Raw genomic sequence first — 19,343 nt, 5'->3', positions numbered from 1 at the left:
AACAAGAAGCATCAACCATGTATGTTTTGCAAAACTAAAAATGAGCCCGTCACATGTGTCTATCTGCTATACATGTGCCAAACACAATAAAGAAAATGTAGTGTGTGAATATTCCCTTTTCCCATTTCTGTGTCGCAAGCAAAGCAACTTGCTTTAGAAATGGTTAACCGTAGGAAAAGGAGCCCGACGAGGCATGATCAGGGCCACCCAGTAAACATCTCCTCAAAGGGAAGAGGCAGGTGAGAGTGCTCAGCCACTCACTGTACCATCACTCGAGCAACGCGTTATAAAAGACAAACAGCACATTTCTTGGCTGTTGGGTTAGAGAATATTGTTTTTTTTGTTGTTGTTGGAAGCAATCCACTGTAATCCAGTTGCAGGTTTGACTCACTCTGGCCTTTACCAGGGTAGTCACTAGGTCTTCTGCTCTGCAGCTGTTGTGGTCTGTGAAGGGGCTTCCGGCTTCATGATCTGGTAGGTGATGAGATATTCTGGATATGCCTGGAAAGGCCAAGAAGGCAAACAATTCATCATCCCCTTGAAGGATGTAAGTCTGACTTACTTACTCAGAAGTTGGGCTGCATAAACACATATAAATCCACCATCTACAAAATTATTTGTATAGTATTTCTACTTATACTGTTTTCTTTACCTTACATAAGGCAGCATCCCCCCACCCTCTCTAAAACAGGGTTTCTCTGTGGTTTTGGAGCCTGTCCTGGAACTAGCTCTTGTAGACCAGGCTGGCCTCGAACTCATAGAGATCAGCCTGCCTCTGCCTCCCGAGTGCTGGGATTAACAGTGTGCGCCACCACAGCCCGGCCATAAGCCAGCATTGTACATATCATTTCAGTAAAATGTACAAAACCTTGGTAGCAATCACTAACCAGAGAATGTCTCTTTCTATCTGATGTAGGTGTGAAGTAAAGAGCACAGATCACTCTTCTCCCCACCCACGTGCGGGTGAGTGAATTCAGGGTCTGGACATAGAGGCAAGGGCTCCACCTCGGAGTCACACACCAGCCTCTCCTGATATTTAAGTCTAATCATGTCTTAATCAAAGCCAATTTTCCTTTTAGTTATACACTAATTTCAGTATATCTTTCAACCCTTAAAAAATTCCCATCCACAATATTCTCCAACTAAAACAGCCATGTGTTCTTGAAAATGTTAGACAGTAAGAATCAAATATAATTGAATAACTAGGGAGAACAAAGAGACTAGGAGAGGAAAACTTCCTAAACTCAGGGAAAACTGTTCATGGAAAACGATGCAATTAGCAGATCCTGCAGCTGATGTGACCCCTGTGGAGAAGCCCACCTGTGACAAGTGTTCTCCAGGAAAACACTGCGTGCATCTCATTTCCTCAAGGCACTTCCACGTTTCCCTCAGCAGATTTGTCCCATCACCCTATCAAACCCTTTAGGAGGAGGTTCTAAGCAGTTACCAAGTTTAGTTTTTCACTTTTTAAAACAGAGTCTCTGGGATGCCTCCCCATATGCTCTCCAGGCTATGATGCCCTTATCTCCACCACCTGTCCCTAATGAGTGATGTACACTGTGATTAGTTGGTCAAGGCACTTTCCTCTTTCCTCAGTGGTGATTACTGCCTCTGGTCCTTGTAGCTTTGAAACAAGCATGCAAATATTCCTCTTATGGAAATTACCTTCTAAATTCAGCGTCCATTCTTGCTTGAGCTAACCATGATGGTTTGCAGGTGGGAATTCCTCCCACTTCTATTTATGGTATTCTACCATGAGCCAAGAAATCCCCTTTCTCACTCATTCAGCAGTAAAGAGTAACAAATACTTATTTACTCCCCCCCAATTCAGTACTGTATTTATTTTGGTATGCAAATTTCTCAGATTTGGCCAGAGGAAACTCCTTCAATGGTTTTTAGGTCCCTGTGCTATGCCTCTACATTTTCATTTCTGAGCACCTCATTACTTTCTGGTATAACAAGCTATCTGAAGTTGTACCTACTCTGTTCCAACCCTGGTTCCTTCTAGCCAGGAATGGTTTGAAGGATTGGGCCCTAGCTTTTCATTGCTATTGGGGTGTCTTTGCTTTCAGTAGAGTTAAAAAATTATATGTACGTATGTACTTATATTTATACATAGACCTAAACATACATATATGAACAAACATCTATATATCTATTGATATGTTAGAAACCACAAATTCCTATTAATTAATTAAAGCAACTTCATACATTCATGTTTTTAACCTTTCTCTTATCCCATATGATATGCCCTTCTTCTATCGTAAGAACCATAGTTCCCAAAAGTTAATGCATTTACTATGCATTTACTCTCTTGCTCAACCCTGTAATATATCTAACAGAGTTTTGTTATTTTATCTGTACTACCACAATAAACAAACTTAGTAAAAAGGAGTTCAAGAGATCTTTGCAATTCTTCCCCAACTACACACACTACTCTGCTCAAGACAGCACATAGAAAAAAATATTTTAATACATTACCTTTATGTAGTTACTTTCTTATTTTTTTCTTTTACTTCAGGCTATTTATGGTTTTTAATTAAGGCTAGAAAAACCTGACTTTTGCATTCAGACAAAATGGGTGACATTTAGTGCTGGCAGTTGAGGGCTGGTTTGAAACTCTAGAAAGTTTATTTGTGTATGCATTTCTCTGTATGTACATTTCCACTATTTTTTTCTAGTTTCATTTTGGAGCCTCAAGAGGGTGGCAGGATTAAATACACTGTAGCTTTCTGAGTCTCAAGGCTGAGGGCTATGATGAGAATAATACGCAAAGTTCCTGCAACCGGCCTATATCGAGCAGATATGCATGCTGCGCCTGCAGTGACTGTAGATGCTGTCTGAAGTAGCATCTTTTTTTTTTAAAGGATGGTTTAGTGACTTGCTTGTGCTCATTTGACCAGTAACATACCTGTTCTCCTCGGTAGATGACATATTCAGCATACGCCAGCCCGTTGACACTTGGTCTACCAATGACTGAATGATGCCCTGGAGGAGCGTGAGCCATTTTCATGGTGCTGAATTGCAAAAAGGATTTCCCAAGGGTCACTCTGCAGAAAAGCATTTGTCTAAAGAAAACATAAAGCAATACTTAAAATTAGGTTTATTAGTGTTTTTAAAAAAGAAAAATCCACAAAATGCAACCTAATTTAAATGCTATTCTCGTTTGTATATAGCAATGGGATAAAATTTGATATACCAATTTACTATCTAACAATTGTCAGGCTCAATATCAATAGTTAGACCAACAGTTTAAGGCAGTGCTGAAGTAGCATATCAATATAGCATAGGACACAGACACAGACACAGACACACACACACGAACTAACAAACAAAGGCATGCACTTTTTTTGTTTGTTTGTTTCTGGAAACAGGTCTTCCTTGCCATTCTGGAACTGTGAACCAGGCTGGCCTCGAACTCAGTTATTCATGAGCACAGGAGAGGAAAGCGGTGAGAAAGAGTGGAGGAACTGAGAGACTGTGCAGCATAAATCTTATTAGAATCGACCTGGTAATGGTGGCGCACGCCTTTAATCCCAGCACTCGGGAGGCAGAGGCAGGCAGATCTCTGTGAGTTCGAGGTCACCCTGTATGCTAGAGTTAGTTCTAAAGACAGACCCTAAAGCTATGGAGAAACCCTGTCTTAAAAAGATCGTGATCCTTTATAGAGGAGCTGGGGATGAGCTGTGCCAAGTGAAAGGATGAGCAAGAGAAAGCTGAGTTTGCACGAGTGCACAGAAAGAAAGGAGTCAGATGGGAACAATACCTGAGATTAGTATTGTTGTGTGATGTGTGTGTGTGTGTGTTAGCATGTGGAATGCCCCTACACATATCACACAGCATGTTGGTCTTTGCCTTCTACTGGTGGAATTTTTTTTTTTAATTATTATTATTATTATTATTTTTTTTTTTTTTTTTTTTTTTTTTTTTGGTTTTTCGAGACAGGGTTTCTCTGTAGCTTTGGAGCCTGTCCTGGAACTAGCTCTTGTAGACCAGGCTGGTCTCGAACTCACAGAGATCCGCCTGCCTCTGCCTCCCGAGAGCTGGGATTAAAGGCGTGCGCCACCACCGCCCGGAACATTTTTGCCTCTGTGTAATGAGGCCGGCTGGCCTCAGAGCTCCCAGGGAGAAGTGTCGGGCTTACAAACACTCATGCTATGCACTTGGATTTTACATTGACTGTGGGGATTCAAACCTGGGTCATCACGCTAGCCTGGCAGATGCTTTCACCTCTTGTGCCATCTCCCCAGACAAGATTAGGCTTGACTCATTATGGGTAAACAGTAAAAACTAGGATGATAGACATAGTAATAAAAAAAAGTAAAACATGAACAAAAATACGTAGTTTAGCTGAGCAGTGGTGATACACGCTTTTAATCCCAGCACTTGGGAATCATTGGTAAGTTTCTGTGAGTTTGAGGCCAGCCTGGTCTACAGAATAAGTTCCAGGACAGCCACGGCTATACAAAGAAACCCTGTCTTGAAAAACCAAAAATCAACCAGCTTAAATACATGACTGAAAATCTAATATTGAAATTGAGGCAGATGTACAGGATAAGAAATATTGTACAGGATAAGAAAAACTGGTTGACTGGAAATTATAAGCTATAGCCATTGGTTTAAAACTAGCTGGCACCTGGTTTTGTAAATATAATCTTACTAGATTAAAGCCTGCACTGATTTACACAGCTGTTTCTGTACTCCAAGGGAAGGGATGAGTCTTTTATAAGGACACAAGGATACACACAAAGCTCAAGATAATTACTGCCCATCCCTTTAAAGAAAGGCAACCCTTAAACACTATACATTTAACTAAGTAATACAATTAGTCCCACTGTTAAAATCGCTGGTTTTTCAGCTGGATGCCACTGGTAACCCTTTGGGATAAAGGCTTGGTTACCACTTGTATTTTCTTGTAGGTCTTATAGGAAAAAAAGGTCTCCTTCTATATTAGGATGACACATTATTTAAGGTTTTGTTTTATATTATATGAGTATGTATGTGTATGTTTGTATACCATGTATATGCCCGGTACCCACAAAAGCCAAGAGAGTGTCAGATCCCCTGGAACTTGAAACTGGAGTTATAGATGGATGTGTGCCACCACGAGAATTCTAGAACTCGGGCTCTCTGCAAGAGCAACAAGTGTTCTTAACTACAGAGCCCCAAAGAAGCTTTCTCAGCTCATCTTTAACATCATGGCATAGTGTCCTGTCAGCAGCTCTGGGCATTCTCAATGTTATATGACACGATACTTGACTAGACAGGCCTCGGCCTCCTGTTTTCTGCTTCCAGGAATAGACCTAGTCTGCTGGACCGACCTAGTTAGAGCACGAAGATACAAGTGAGTAGGTGCTGGAGCCGACTTGGTTCATGTTTGTGGTATTATGTAGATGCAACAGCTAGAAACAGAGGGGTGAGCACCTGGAGGCAAATGTCGGCAAACATGAGATGGGAGCCAGCAGAGAAAATCCATTTCTTTTCTTCACTCAAACATCATTGTTCTGAGGTACAGCAGTTTCTGCAGTTCCTCTGAAGGCATCTCATGGGCTGCACAGTGAACTGTGCTTGTTAATGGAGCCATGACCAGCTTGCTCCCCATGCTCATCACTGTGTGCGCTCTGCCTCCTTCCTGCTTCCTGGGGACTACCCTTGCCAATCAAGTGCAAGCTGCATGCTTTTGTTCAGGCTCCATTTTCTAAGAGGTCCTGGCTAGGACATAAACTTGTCTGTCTAATTTTACAGTTTAAGTGCCCATTAATCCTCAGTTAGGTTCACTTTAGTGTTCATTTTAGGTCCTGCCTCCATGGGAGGCATGTTTTGAGATATCATTGATGCTTAGGAATTTCTCTGTTTTTAATTACAGTGCTGCTCTTAATGGAAAAAAAGTTTCCTTCTGAGGATATGGTATCCATTTTAGAGTTGCAGATGAGTAGTTTAAAAAAATAATGCAGCCGGGCGGTGGTGGCGCACGCCTTTAATCCCAGCACTTGGGAGGCAGAGGCAGGCGGATCTCTGTGAGTTCGAGTTCCAGGACAGGCTCCAAAACCACAGAGAAACCCTGTCTCGAAAACAAAAAAACAAAACAACAACAACAAAAAAAATGCAACTGCAGATAAGTTTAAGGGCATTAGTTATAAGGAATTTCAAGTTTACATTTTAAGGTATTAACTGAATCATAAGATACCTTATTCATATAACTTTCTAAAAACATACATTGAGTAGTTTAAAAAGTAGCATATGGCACTGTAAACTGAGACAAAGTCCACGCTGGGGAGATCCGGGTAAATCTACTATTGATGTTTTGTGAAATGGACATGATCTAAAGTTGCCACCTAAATGTTTATGCATATACCCGTCTATTGGTACTACTCTCCACACTAGGGAAGCCCTTTGAGGAGGCCGCAATCAGTGCAGATTTACAGCTGGTCAGATGCTGGGAGCTCAGCCCTACAGAGGACATCTCCATCAACCTGGCCAAGGCTCAGGGAACATTGTGGAGGGGATGGAAGCGATGGAAGAGCAGGAGGATAGCGAGGAGATCTGTGAGATACTGCCTTAGGACAGGATCTGGTCACTGCACTCGTGAGGTCACAGCAGCTATGGTCATCATCCACGCTGGATCAAGCCAGTTGAGGAGCTATAGGCAACTAAGGGCTTCTGGGAGAGGTAGTTTATTTTGGGGTGTGGCTATGGTGGGTGACCCAGCTTCACTCATGCACACTCCAGTAGCTCAATCAGACCGAGAGAATGATCAAAACTCATAAAGACATTAAGGTCGGTGGGGAAAAGAAGGTGGGGTCTGGGGCACGTGCAAGGGGTAGCTGGGGTATGATCAGGATACAATTTATGAAATTGCCAAAGAATAAATAATCAAAAACAATTGCAATAAATCCTAATCTTTTTATTGTTTTCTATTGGTGGGGAAAGAAATATTGCTTTTTCACTCACTTAAATGTAATTTTCTCCAACTTCTGAATTATGAAATTCTATTTTAAAAAGCTGATATTCAGCTGGGCGGTGGTGGCGTGGCACATACCTTTAATCCAAGCACTTAGGAGGCAGAGGCAGAGGTAGATCAGTCTAGATCTCTGAGTTTGAGGCCTGTCTGATCTACAGAGTGAGTTCCAGGACAGCCAGGGCTACACAGAGAAACCTTGTCTTGAAAAAAACAAAACAAAATTCCCAAACCAACCAACCAAAAAAACAAAACAAAACCCTCAAACAACAACAACACCGACAAAGCTGACACTCACCTGCTTGCTATTAATTCCAAAGCTGATGTTTTGAAGCTGGACTTTCCAAGGGGAATTATTATTAAGCTGCCTAAAAACAAGCCACATCACTAGAAACAGCAGAAATGTGGCCTTGAGTCTCACGACCTGAGCTTCTATGCTCAGACGTGACCATGGCTTTTGTGCTATGGTTCTTATTCTGTGTTTTCTAGTAAAGATGCTAAGTAAGGACTGAAATGCAGCTTCATACAAGCTGCACCGAGTACATGGGTTTGGTTCGCACCACTGGTACCAGCACTTCAGTCACTGCTCTGGAGCAAAGGCTGACCAGCAAGTTCAACAGAAGCTGCTCTACTCATTTAGTTAGCAGAGGGTGGCAACCATTCCACTCGCTGCAGGACGCTTACCTGTGGCATATATAACATGACCGGTCTTTGTGAGTGGGGCAGCCCGTGCCTCCTCCAATCCCATAAACATACTGGTTGCTTTTTGAGGAGTTTTCAGCAAAGTAAATTCCAGCTCCAAACATCCCTCCAATATATGCATGTCGCTCATCAAACCCTTTATGAATAATTGCATTAATGAAAGGAGAACCTAAAATATAAAGGTAGAAAAATTATTTTACACTATTTTCACCAAATACACTAATACAAAAGACGAAAAAGAAAAACCCAGGTGGGTTCAAGTTGGAATTTGAGTTCAGAAGTTCAGAAAGCCATTCACATTGCACATACTTGGGAAAGACTGTGTCAACATGCAAATCATTAGACAACTAGCAATTATTCCAGTCCAATAAATGCAAACATGTTACTAATCCCATGGGCTTTCCTGTCCCTCAGCCCCGAAGTGCAGGCACTCACCGTGGAACAGCATGCGTTCATTGTGATGGTTGTGATTCTCCTCAGACACCTCTTTCTGTCTGTGACAGAACCGCTCCCTCAGCTTTTTGTTCACAACTTTCTGAATCTTCAGGAAGGAAGGAAAAAGTTGTTATTAGTTAAATATAAATATTAAGTATCTGATTTAAAATGACAATTAGTTTTTCCTTTGGTGGTGTCAATTTTGTTTTGTTTGCCACATTATCTAAAAGTCACTGTGTCCGTGGAATTCAGTTAACAGGCTAGCTTTCCGTGACACAACTTTTATAGTTCTTGTTACTGTTTTGTATGTGTGCATGTGCAGGGAAGCGAGTGCCCATGAGTGTGAAGCCAGAAACCAATGATGAGAATTCTGTTCTCTCATCTCCACCTTACTTTTGAGGCAGGCCCCTCACTGACCCTGAAGTCTACTGTTGGCTATACTAGCTGTGAGAGAGCTTTCGGGATCTTCCTATCTCTGTCTCCTGGCTGAGATAAGGGTGCACACCACCATGCCTGGTCTTCACATGCATGTTGGGGATTCTAACTCGGCCCCTTGCGTTTGTGTGGATATAGCTCACACTATATCCACTAAGCCATTTCCTCGCTGCCTCTATTTTGTATTCCAACCAATAACAAAACCTTTATGGCTTATTTGATATTCACCAGGATAATCCCTGTAAATCTATTAAGAGATGATTAAACCAGTTCTCAACAGATGCAACTCACCTTCACTCCAGCCTCTAAAAAGCAGGCAATGGCCACACAGCTTTTTCTGTGACTTGAGAGACATGCATTCTGATCTCATGGATGACAAGTAGACAATCTAGGCTTTACTAAACGCTATTTTCAAATAGTTTAAAGCAAAAAGCCACTGCTGTTGAGGACCTGAGGACGCACAGGACGTCTGTGACGGCAGGACATCTGTGGCACTTCACTAGTTGCCGTGTGACCGGCCTTCTGTTTGGAGCTTTGCTGTTTTCAGGGTGTCTCAATTTTTGGCCCGGTTTGGTTTTGAGGGTTAGAGGTTACAGTGAAGAGAACAGGTGGTTTCAGGACAACAGATGATTATTTTTGACAATTTGAATTTTTTCCTTCGAAATTCTTACAGTTCTTTTCACTGTCTACATTATTTTTGTGTTAGTTTTGTAATCCAATTTTCACCATAAAAACTTTACAAACTTACCCGGATGACATTGTATCTGTTGAAAATGCCACCAGCATTTCCACCATCTCTGTGCTCTCGGATAGTACTCTGCATCTGCAGAACAAAGGGGATAATTAAGTTCATGAGAGCCGACAGTGTGCACTCCTTCTGCTATCTCAGCATATTCCAGTTCTCCCAGCTGTCTCCCTGATGAGTCTGAATCTCATAAACGGGCTCATTACACACTGATCAACAAATTTAATAAGTTTTTGTATCAGGAAATGGTCATGAGTACTAATGTAAGCATTTTCTGATAAAAGTTTTAGATGAATTTTTGAAACACAATAGGGAAACTGAAAAAAATTATTACTTTAAATAATGTATGATTACTATTTTGTTACTGAATAAGTGAAACTAAAATGTTAGTCAACTTAAACCACATTAGATTAAATGCTAAAAATAAATATTTTAAAAATATTATTTCATTTTCTCTCAATTATCTTTGGGATCTTGATATATCAACTCAGGCAAGAGAAGCTAAGTGTTTTTCACAATTAAGTGGGTAACCTTCTCCTGAACTGCTAATACTTTCATTATGAAATTAAAAATTATTATGGAAAAGAAGGTGCTTTAAAGATTTAAGTGAGACCCCAGGTTTCAAGTCAGCATCACAGAAATGCTGCGTCTCTGGCAACTGACGTGGAGTGAACTCTACTCACACTCCAGCATTCATCTTACATGACCAGAATTTACTAAGAGACAATGGGTCAATAAGGTACCAGAAGACACACCATCTTCCTGAATGTGAACTGAAGCATTACTACAGGGCATGACAATTCTGTATTTCCTAGTGGGATTTCCTAGCACTGAATAGGGATAATATGAGCACTAAAAATTAAAAAAAATAAATAAAGCAAACAACAACAGAAAACCCTTAACTGAGGCAATCCAGTTTCTGCTTGGGTGTTTGTATAAGCTGCCAGGCAGCTTACTCACAATGACAGTTAGATATGGCCTTAGGGGCAGGACATACAAGACACCAGTGCAGAGGAAATTCCATGCCCCTTTCATAAGCAATTATTACAAATAGTGTTGGAAAGAACTGTGACTACGGAAATTAATTGTAAGATAGAAGCACATGTAACCAGACACTGTCCTAAAGAAACACACTTAATAATTACATTAAAAAAAAAAAGACTAGCCGGGCGGTGGTGGCGCACGTCTTTAATCCCAGGACTTGGAGGCAGAGGCAGGAGGATCTCTGTGAGTTTGAGGCCAGCCTGGTCTACAAGAGCTAGTTCCAGGACAGGAACCAAAAGCTATGGAGAAACCCTGTCTCGAAAAATCAAAAAAAAAAAAAAAAAAAAAAAGACTAGAAGGTATTTTCTGTTTATGAGACAAGGTTCTTGTTCTATCTCAATCTTAGGTGCATCTTACTGTATGAAAATGTTCTAAAAGAATTATTATTTGCATGATTTAAAACTTACAAAATTTCCAGGATAAAAAGATAGAGCTATTCTACACACAGACTTGTGATACAACAGCAATGTATAGTGTTAGTTTATGATCACATTCAAATGCTTGCTGGGGACTGAGAATGAGCAACAGGCAGTGACCCCAGAACAGAATAAGGTGAGCTGATGTCTCTCGGAAAACAGTCTTAACAGAATTTGGGAAAATAGAAACCAATTACCTCTTCTTCTACTGACTGATACTCTTTGTCTTCTGGAGCAAGATCTAGCAAAATAGTCCCTTGATTCACACAGTGAAAAGTCAAATATGGATTGGTTCCTGTAGAAGAAAAAACAAAAACCAAACAAACGTGTAAAGCACAAGTCCACATCACCCCAGCTCCACTCAGTTTATGAAAAACTTGGTTATAAATAACTGACAGTTTGGAACAGCCTGCACTGTTCATCTCCACCTCAAATACAGCCTGCTTAGCAAATATACCAGAGGCACATGAGGATATTAGGTGTTGAGGGACTTAGGCACTCCTGTGAACACCTGCTGAACTGAAGTCAATCATGAACAAAGCTGATGACATGCATACTCAAAAGAGACACATGCACTGAATTATAATGGACTGAGCTCTAAAATACAAGAATTGTCCTCGAAAAATCTTGGGATGGCTTAAAATGATCACCAACAGAACTTATCTGTTCATTTCATAGGGTTGACTAAAATACATATTTGAAAAAAAAAACAAGAATCAAATTCAAAATTGTCTGAGTTTTGGTTGCATGCAATTCTTGAAACTTTTAATCAACTCCATAGATAAACGACTTGTTTCCTTGTCTTTACTTTCTCTCCTCTATGGCAATGCTTCTAACAAGAAAAAACACAATAAACATGGAAGAGAAGATGCCTGTGACAATGAAGGGCACGGGTGATGGACATGGATGAGCTGTGGTCCTGAGGGTGAGAGAAGAGCTCAAAATGAAATAAGAAAGGTCAGCTTATAAGTCGCGTGTCAGTGTCTGATTTTACCCCGACAGCACAGGGTGCTATGGACGGGTTCAGTGCAAGAGAGAGGGTCGGACTCATGCTGGAGGGTCCTCTGGCAGCACTGGACAAGGCCCAGGGAGGTCAAGATGCAGGCAGGGGAGAAGCTGACAGAGGCTCTGAGGCGCAGCAGAGAGAATGATGGCTTGAGTTAGGTGACAGCAGTGGGGAAAAACAAAGATTTGAGAGCAAATTCAGGCCATAAAGTCTCTCCAGATAGATGGAGATAGGGAGAGAAATGATCCCAGGCTTGCCCAGTTAGTGAAAGTGATTGGTTGAGCTGAGGAAGGCAGCGGGCCCTATACCTGTTATCTGCACGTGCTCAGACTCTCAAACCAGTCTTTATATTCAGAACTTAGTGAAGAAATATTTATTAAAATATTCATAAATTATATATAAAATATATGATACATATAAACATAAAAAACATTTTTAAATAGCTTACCTTGTTGTCCACCCAAAAGTCTTTCAACGCCCTTAATTAGCTTGTGGCGGTGCCCATATGCATTGATGCCTATTTCTTTCAATTCTTCATGACCCATATCAGCCAACACATCTAATGTAATCTGCAAAACGAAAGAAATTACATACTAAATCTGTAACAGCTCTTTGGAGGATATAAGCTCTTGCACCTGTGTATAGTGCTATGACTACCACGCAAGTTAAAGAACCTGTTTCCTTATAAAAAACATGGCCTTCAAGCTGCTTAAGAAGAGTGGGAGCCTTCTAGCTCAGTAAAAACACTCTGCATTTGCTTCAAGCAGATGAAGAATTAAGACAGAGAGCCAGTGTGATGGGAGACGAATGATCACTGCCATGTTTTTTTTTCTGATTTCAATTCTACCATTTTCTGTTTGCCCTCAGATAGATGGATTAGCAGCTTGAAAATGGGAAGATCACAAATTCAGTATCATGTGGGTAGCAGAAATGGAGAGCAGAGGGAAGGGAGAAGCATTTTAATTAATCACAGTGTGGCAAAGCAAGCCTACCTTAGACAAGAAAATTCCCAGTGCCAGAAAGTAAGCAAGCCAGTAGTGGCCTCAGGAAGTAGTTAGACTTAAAGTTTAGGTTTAGACCAGAGGTCATTTTTATAAAGAAGCGACATCAGAAACCCCAGTTTGGAAAAAAGAGAGAGATGGTTTTTAAGCTCATAAATTGTCAGGTTAGCAATCCTTCTGCCTAACACATTCGATGTTTGCACAGAATGGTGGCCTTTGAGTTCTGGTGATTCATCTCAGATGACAAGCAGGAGCTTGCTGATTTCCTTATAGCTTTGTGGGATGTAGTAATTGTGACTCTGCCTCCACCCAGTGGCAAAGTTCTGAAATCACCTGTGGCCAGAATGGCACCGGTAGTTTTCCAGGACAGAAAAGGCCCCGGGATAAATATAGGTCTGTCGCTCGTTTTTTCTTTCTTTGGAGAACTGAAATATTTTTATAGACTTTAAAAAATCTAACTCATACAAGATTAAAGAATCATAAGTATCCAACCCGAAGAGATGGCTCAGAGGTTAAGAACACTGGCTGCTCTTTCAGAGGTACTGAACTCAATTCCCAGCAACCATATTGTGGCTCACAACCGTCCATAATAAGACCTGGTGCCCTCTTCTGGCCTGTGGGTAGAACACTGTATACAAACTAAATACATTTTTATATGTACATAACTTTCTCAATCTTTACACTTAAACACAAAAGGACAAATCAGGCCCAGAGCTCTGATTTTTACTGTCAAAATGAAACATTACACAATGAGCGGGATCATCTCAGGGCAAGGAACACCACTGCTCATTCTCTGCAGTAATTTAGCATATTACTGCTAAGTGGCCATTGAAGAATAATTGTTTCATTCTACAAAATGAGCAACTCACTTCTAATCACCCAAAGCAAGTTTTCAACAGAACTTTCAAAAGACAACAAGGCACTAGATGAAATATTCATCTTTGAAACAGAACAGTTTACAAAATAGGAATCTTTATATTTTAAGTTAGTGCTGATTTTAACATAATTTGTGAACAGTGTTACTGCTATCTTTCTCATCGATATATTTTATACTTCAGTTTAAACACAGCTGACAATAGAAACACGGCCTCATATATAGGTGGTAACTTTAGATTATATGCTTCAAAATCTTTTTAATTGATGCACATAGTATATAGCTGAAGGGTATCAAAACCAGACTAGAAATCAAAACAAAACCCTAAAGAAAGAATATTTATAATCACATTCTAGAGAAAGAAATGAAGTTTAATATAGAGAACTGCAGAAAAAAAAAAGGATGTAAAACTCCTTGCCCAAGCCCCTTGCCTGAGCAAAGGAACCCTGGGGTTACTATACTCCAGTTTACAAAGCAGCCTCTAAAATGGCTGCCAGGGATCCTCAGCCCCTAGCATTCCTGCCCTGATTATAATCCCCCCCTTGGGTGTGGGTGAGCTACCCTCACTGACCAGTTACTAACAGTGATAAAGTGGAAATGACAGAACAGTACTTTGTCCCTTATATTCAATCAACTCTTTTATTATCTTTAAACCTCTTTGGTACGGGGGAAACAGTCAGAGAACATGCTTAGGTATTTGGAAGGAATCACAAGTTTGCTTCCCTAGTTATTTTCTCTGGGGGGGAGGGAGTTACTCATGTCTACATCAATATAAAATCTTTAAAGTAAGGCTTATTCATTTACGAGATAAAATAGGTCAGCATGCAAAGTAAATGCCATGTCTCCTAAGATTTGTGTGGAGAGAAAATTATTTTAACTGAAAAAAATCTTTTACTTGGGTGGTGGTGGTGGCAGCGACTTTATAATCATATTTACAACGAATTTATTTGAGTTCAAGCTTTGTTTTATCACAATTTGAAAGAAAAACGTATATGGTCACTTTCTGTGAAAATATATAGGTTGACTATAAATGCACCCAGTTATAGCAGTTGAGCTCCAGAAATTACAATATAAATCTAAATTTTCTTTCTCATAGACATGAGCCCTCTAGATAGGAAGCTACATTTTAAGTGGGAGTTGATATTACACAGTGTTAAAGTTAATTAGAAGGGATTCTGGTATATTTGGAGTAAGAGACCAGATTTCTGAGCAATGGAGTGTGAAGGTGGAGCTGAAAATATGGTACAGTAAAGCTCTTCCCGTACTGGAAAAATGATCTCCCACCTCCCAGGGAGAGGGCAGACACATATACGAAAAGAAGAGCAGCATACAGTATGTCAGAGTCTCAGGGGACACAATGCATGTACTGCACACTTCCACTCTACACAAGTATGTTGACAATACATGTACTGTACACTTCCACGCTATACACATCACTGGGCTGCTGTAGAATGCTCATGACAGAAAATTCTAATGGTATGCTAAGGAAGAATTAACTGGACTTACTATTTTATAACTGAGGACTAAACACCTGCACTTGATACAGTAAATACAGCAGCACAGAAGGTGGTCAAACATGGTTGGGCACTAAGAAGGCACAGCACTGATCTAGAGGAGGTGGCTACAATAGCTAATATACATAAGTGCAGCAGTTAACATCTGGACTATGAAAAGGACACAAATTATTCTGGACAAAAAAAATCAATAGAACAAAACCAGGAAAAAGGAATACTAAAAACATGAAAACGCCAAGCAGTCAGAAAAAGTTATTGAAGGCTGAATCATCTAACTACTAAGTCAATAACCCGAGAGAAACACACCCCAGGAGGTCAGGCACTGACAAAGAGAATCCCCATGAGAAGGAAAGAGCAAACAGGGCTGCACATTACAAGGCAAGCTGACAAAAACGCACAACTACAGTTCGAGGAAAAGCTCTCAACAGGAGGCAGAGTCACTTGTCTGAATTATGGTCTTTGGCTTATTAAACCAAGACAATTACTTCAATCATGATTCAGAATGAAGGGATGCAGTTGTTCATGTGGCTATAGCAGAGGATGTGGTCAAACAACGTAAAGCCTCACTGTTTACAGTGCTCTCCCAGAAGATGACCAGATGGCAGGGAGAGGAGACCCTTACAGTAGAGTGTAACCTCTTTACCACAAATGAAGACCCATAACAAAGTATGACTTCAAAGTTGACAAAAACACCCAATTTCACCAGGAACTTTAAGCATTCACATATTGTAGGTGTGCTTAACTGACTGGCAAGAGAAGTGGTAGGCTAAATGCCTCTTAATCCGCTTTACAGTCAGAGAAAAACAGACCAAAGTGTTTAGTTAGTTCAATTTTAGTTCAATTCTATTTCAACTGTTTGAGTCATTAAAAATACTAAGGATGAACTATAATAAATGTAAAATTTATTTAACCAAAGAAATAAAAGCATAATAAAATCTTACTATAAATCATATAAAAACATAACAAGAACAACAAATAAGCAAACAAACTGCCTTCCAGATATTTTTTGAAATAAGGTTTCACTAAAGCCCAGATTATCTTCTAATGGTCTAGGCTAACCTCAACTTTGTGATCCTCCTGCTTCATCCTCCCAAGTGCTAGTTATAGGAGTGTGCCACCTACCTATAGTAACCCAAGGTATATAAGTTAAAGACGACTACAAGCTTACAAAGAATAAAAGTCAGTGTAAGCACCCGTGAAGCACATTCTAGCTATGTCACATACTGAAATACTGGGTGAGTTTATTGATTACAGAAGGGGGTTACCTGTAGAGGCTGATGGTTGGGAAGGGCAAGTCTATGACAAATTGCCTAGGTCTTAAAAAGATATGAAAGCTCATTTGGGTGGTGGTGGTGCATGCCTTTAATCCCAGGATTTGGGAGGCAGGGGCAGTAGGAGTGCTATGAGTTCAAGGCCAGCCTGGTCTACAAAACAAGTTCCAGGACAGCCAGGCTGTTACACAGAGAAACCCACTCTTGGGAAACTGAAAAAAAGAGGAAAGTTCATATATACATACTTGCTATGAGTTGGGCTGAGCCTTCAAAAAGGTAGTGCTACACACCTTTAATCAATCCCAGCACTTGAGAGGCACAGGCAGGCAGATCTTTGTGCCTGGCCTACAGAGCTAATTCCAGTACAGTCAGGACTACACAAAGAAAGCCCTTCTCCGAAAAACAAAAACTAAAATGAAAACAAAACAAAACAACAACAACAACAAAAAGGAGGCCCTTCTCCCTAGAAGCGATAAGTTCCAAACGAGTTAACACTTTTTGGAGCAAGTTGTCTTTAAATGCTTAAATTAAGGATCTTGAGACCAGGAAACACTCGGGAGGACCCAATTTAAAGGAAGTGTTCCAGTAAGAGACACAGGACAAGGCAGAGTGACAACAGCAGCAGAGTCTGGAGTGGTGAGACCACAAATCAAGGGGCAGGAAGGGCAGGGAGTGGACTATTCTAGAATGGCTGCAGGGGGCGCACCTTGACAACTGGATTTCAGTCTCCTGAGAAAAGAGAGTCCTGTTAGGCTACCCAGTCTGTGGTCACCTGTCATGTAGCTCTACTGAAGTTAGAGCACATACCTACTAAAGAACAGACTTTTGTGCATGGGGCAGATTGTGGATCACAAGTCACAAAACACAGGGATCTGAACAAGTTCCTGAAGCTGGATAGATCTTAAAAAGACATGAACCACTATAGTCTATTTCCCTGCCAGAAAGGCTGACATGGTGTAAGGAGGTAACTCTACAACTGGGAGAATGATGTACTGGGCTCTAAGTGCCTCTCCCTTTCTCCAGCAGTGACACTAAACTCAATTTCATCTTCAGTATTATCACAGAACACAGCAGTAGAAACTTATTATCCTTGACAACACAGTCCAGCAAACAGAAGAGTTCTCACTAGTAAACACACGAGATGAGGATATAAGTGCCAGTGTCTTTTGGAAACAAAAAACTCAAGACAAAATAAAACAGTATTATTGAGGCAGTTTCTTGATCTAAGTTCACCAAGTGTTCTCCCAATAGCTTGTACCTCACTTCTCAGGGTCTAACTTGACATGACAATCCACTGAGAAAGACTGCTCTTAAAGAGAAAGGATAGGTCTCCCAACTGTCAGATAGATGGAGAGATGCACAGAGTATTGGGTTCCCTGGCTTCTCCAGAAACATCACAGACAGCTAACATAGTGCAAACATACCTGAAACAAATAGATTACGCATGAGGCAGATTGTGGAACACTTTAGGCCACAAAATAAAGAGGATATGTAATACAGAAAACAAATAGCTGCAAGTTCAAATAAAAAAATGTGTGGTAATAAATAACCCAATAGCTGAAAAGCTGAAAAAGTACACAAGAGTTTACCTGCTCTGTTTCAAAGATATCCCGGAGATGCTCAAGGCCAAGGCTTTTAAGGAATTGGCTGATATTCATATCAAGACCCGCAACTAAAACAGAAACATTTAAATCTCTTAGAATTTTCTAATTCTATGGAAGGTTTCAGCATTTCCATATAACTCAATTTCTTTATTTTCATTCATTCACTCACTGACCCATTTTCAAGACAGGGTTTCTCTGGGTAACAGCCTGGCTGTTCCGGAACTCACTCTGTAAACTAGGTTGGCCTGCCTCTGCCTCCCAAGTGCTGGGATTGAAGAAGTGTACCACCATTACCTAGCATAACCCTATTTCTTGACCTTTGCTTATACAGATGATTTTACATGATATAAAATAATGCCAAATACACATATTTAACTTAAGTACTTCAAGTTATTCTGAATTTTATCTTTGGCATAACAATAGAATAATACTCACATTAATTCTAAAACATACAAAATATAGAACTAAAATATGGTCTATATATTATAAGATATATAACAAATATATTAATTTTTAATATAACAATATTATTTTATATAATATTTAAAGATTTTACTATTTTTAGTTGTGTGTTTATGTGTGAGTATACACAGGTTGAGTCCAGGTGTCCCTGGAAGCTGTAAGAGGATACTGAAGTCCTCAGGTGAAGTAAAGGGGGTTGTGAGCTACCCAATGTGGGTGCTGGGAACTAAACTAGGTCCTCTGGTCTAGTTTAAAAGCAGCGTCTGTACTCCAGCCCATATCTGATAAAATACTTTTAATGTATTAAAAAAGAAAAAGTCAAAAGTAGCAGCTATTGTTCTGATTTATTCTTTTTAAAAATTACTTTATTTCTGTGTGTATAGTATATGTGTGCATGCATGTTTGTGTCTGTGGAGGCCAGAGGTCAATGTTGAGTGTCTTCCTCATTATCTATCCATCCATCCACCTGTTTGTCTGTCTGACCACCCACCAGCCCACCTGCCTGCCCATCCATCCATCCATCCATCCACCTATCCATCCATCCATCTCTTACTGAACCTGGATCTCGTTTATTCATCCATCCATCTATCAATTCATCCATCCACCCACTTTCTTGAGAGTCTCTTACTGGACCTGGTTCTAAACTGGCTGGCCAGCAAGTCCCAGGGATCCTCTTGCCTTTGCCTCTTAAGGACTGGGACTACTCAGTCACTGTACCCAGCTTTTTACGTCGGTGCTGGTTATCAAGTCCTTATTTCCTTACTCCTTCCCCTTTCCTCTCATACCCCACCCCCATCTTTGATAGGGTCTTACCGTGTAGTCCAGGATGTCCTTGAACTCATAAAGGTTAAGAGAAAGACTATCTTTAAGTTTTTA

The 19,343-nt window shown here is 40.4% G+C and overlaps 1 protein-coding gene across 1 annotated transcript in view; it reads right to left on the bottom strand.

Moving 5' to 3' along the window:
- The window catches only part of Tnks (tankyrase), a 146,455-nt gene continuing 127,112 nt past the window's right edge, over positions 1-19,343 (bottom strand). Inside the window, exons 20-27 of the mRNA XM_057752365.1 lie at positions 17,991-18,073; positions 12,190-12,310; positions 10,933-11,030; positions 9,279-9,353; positions 8,096-8,201; positions 7,643-7,829; positions 2,912-3,068; positions 1-501 (exon numbers count right to left, since the gene is read on the bottom strand). Coding sequence (XP_057608348.1) covers positions 415-501; positions 2,912-3,068; positions 7,643-7,829; positions 8,096-8,201; positions 9,279-9,353; positions 10,933-11,030; positions 12,190-12,310; positions 17,991-18,073 — 914 coding nt within the window. The 3' untranslated portion in view covers positions 1-414. The remainder of the gene's footprint in view (positions 502-2,911; positions 3,069-7,642; positions 7,830-8,095; positions 8,202-9,278; positions 9,354-10,932; positions 11,031-12,189; positions 12,311-17,990; positions 18,074-19,343) is intronic.

The sequence above is a fragment of the Chionomys nivalis genome, chromosome 20 (genome assembly GCF_950005125.1).
Source record: "Chionomys nivalis chromosome 20, mChiNiv1.1, whole genome shotgun sequence".
In the NCBI taxonomy this organism is placed as follows: Eukaryota; Metazoa; Chordata; class Mammalia; order Rodentia; family Cricetidae; genus Chionomys; species Chionomys nivalis.
The sequence above is the reverse complement of the archived record's forward strand: the minus strand, read 5'-3'. Positions and strand labels throughout refer to the sequence as shown.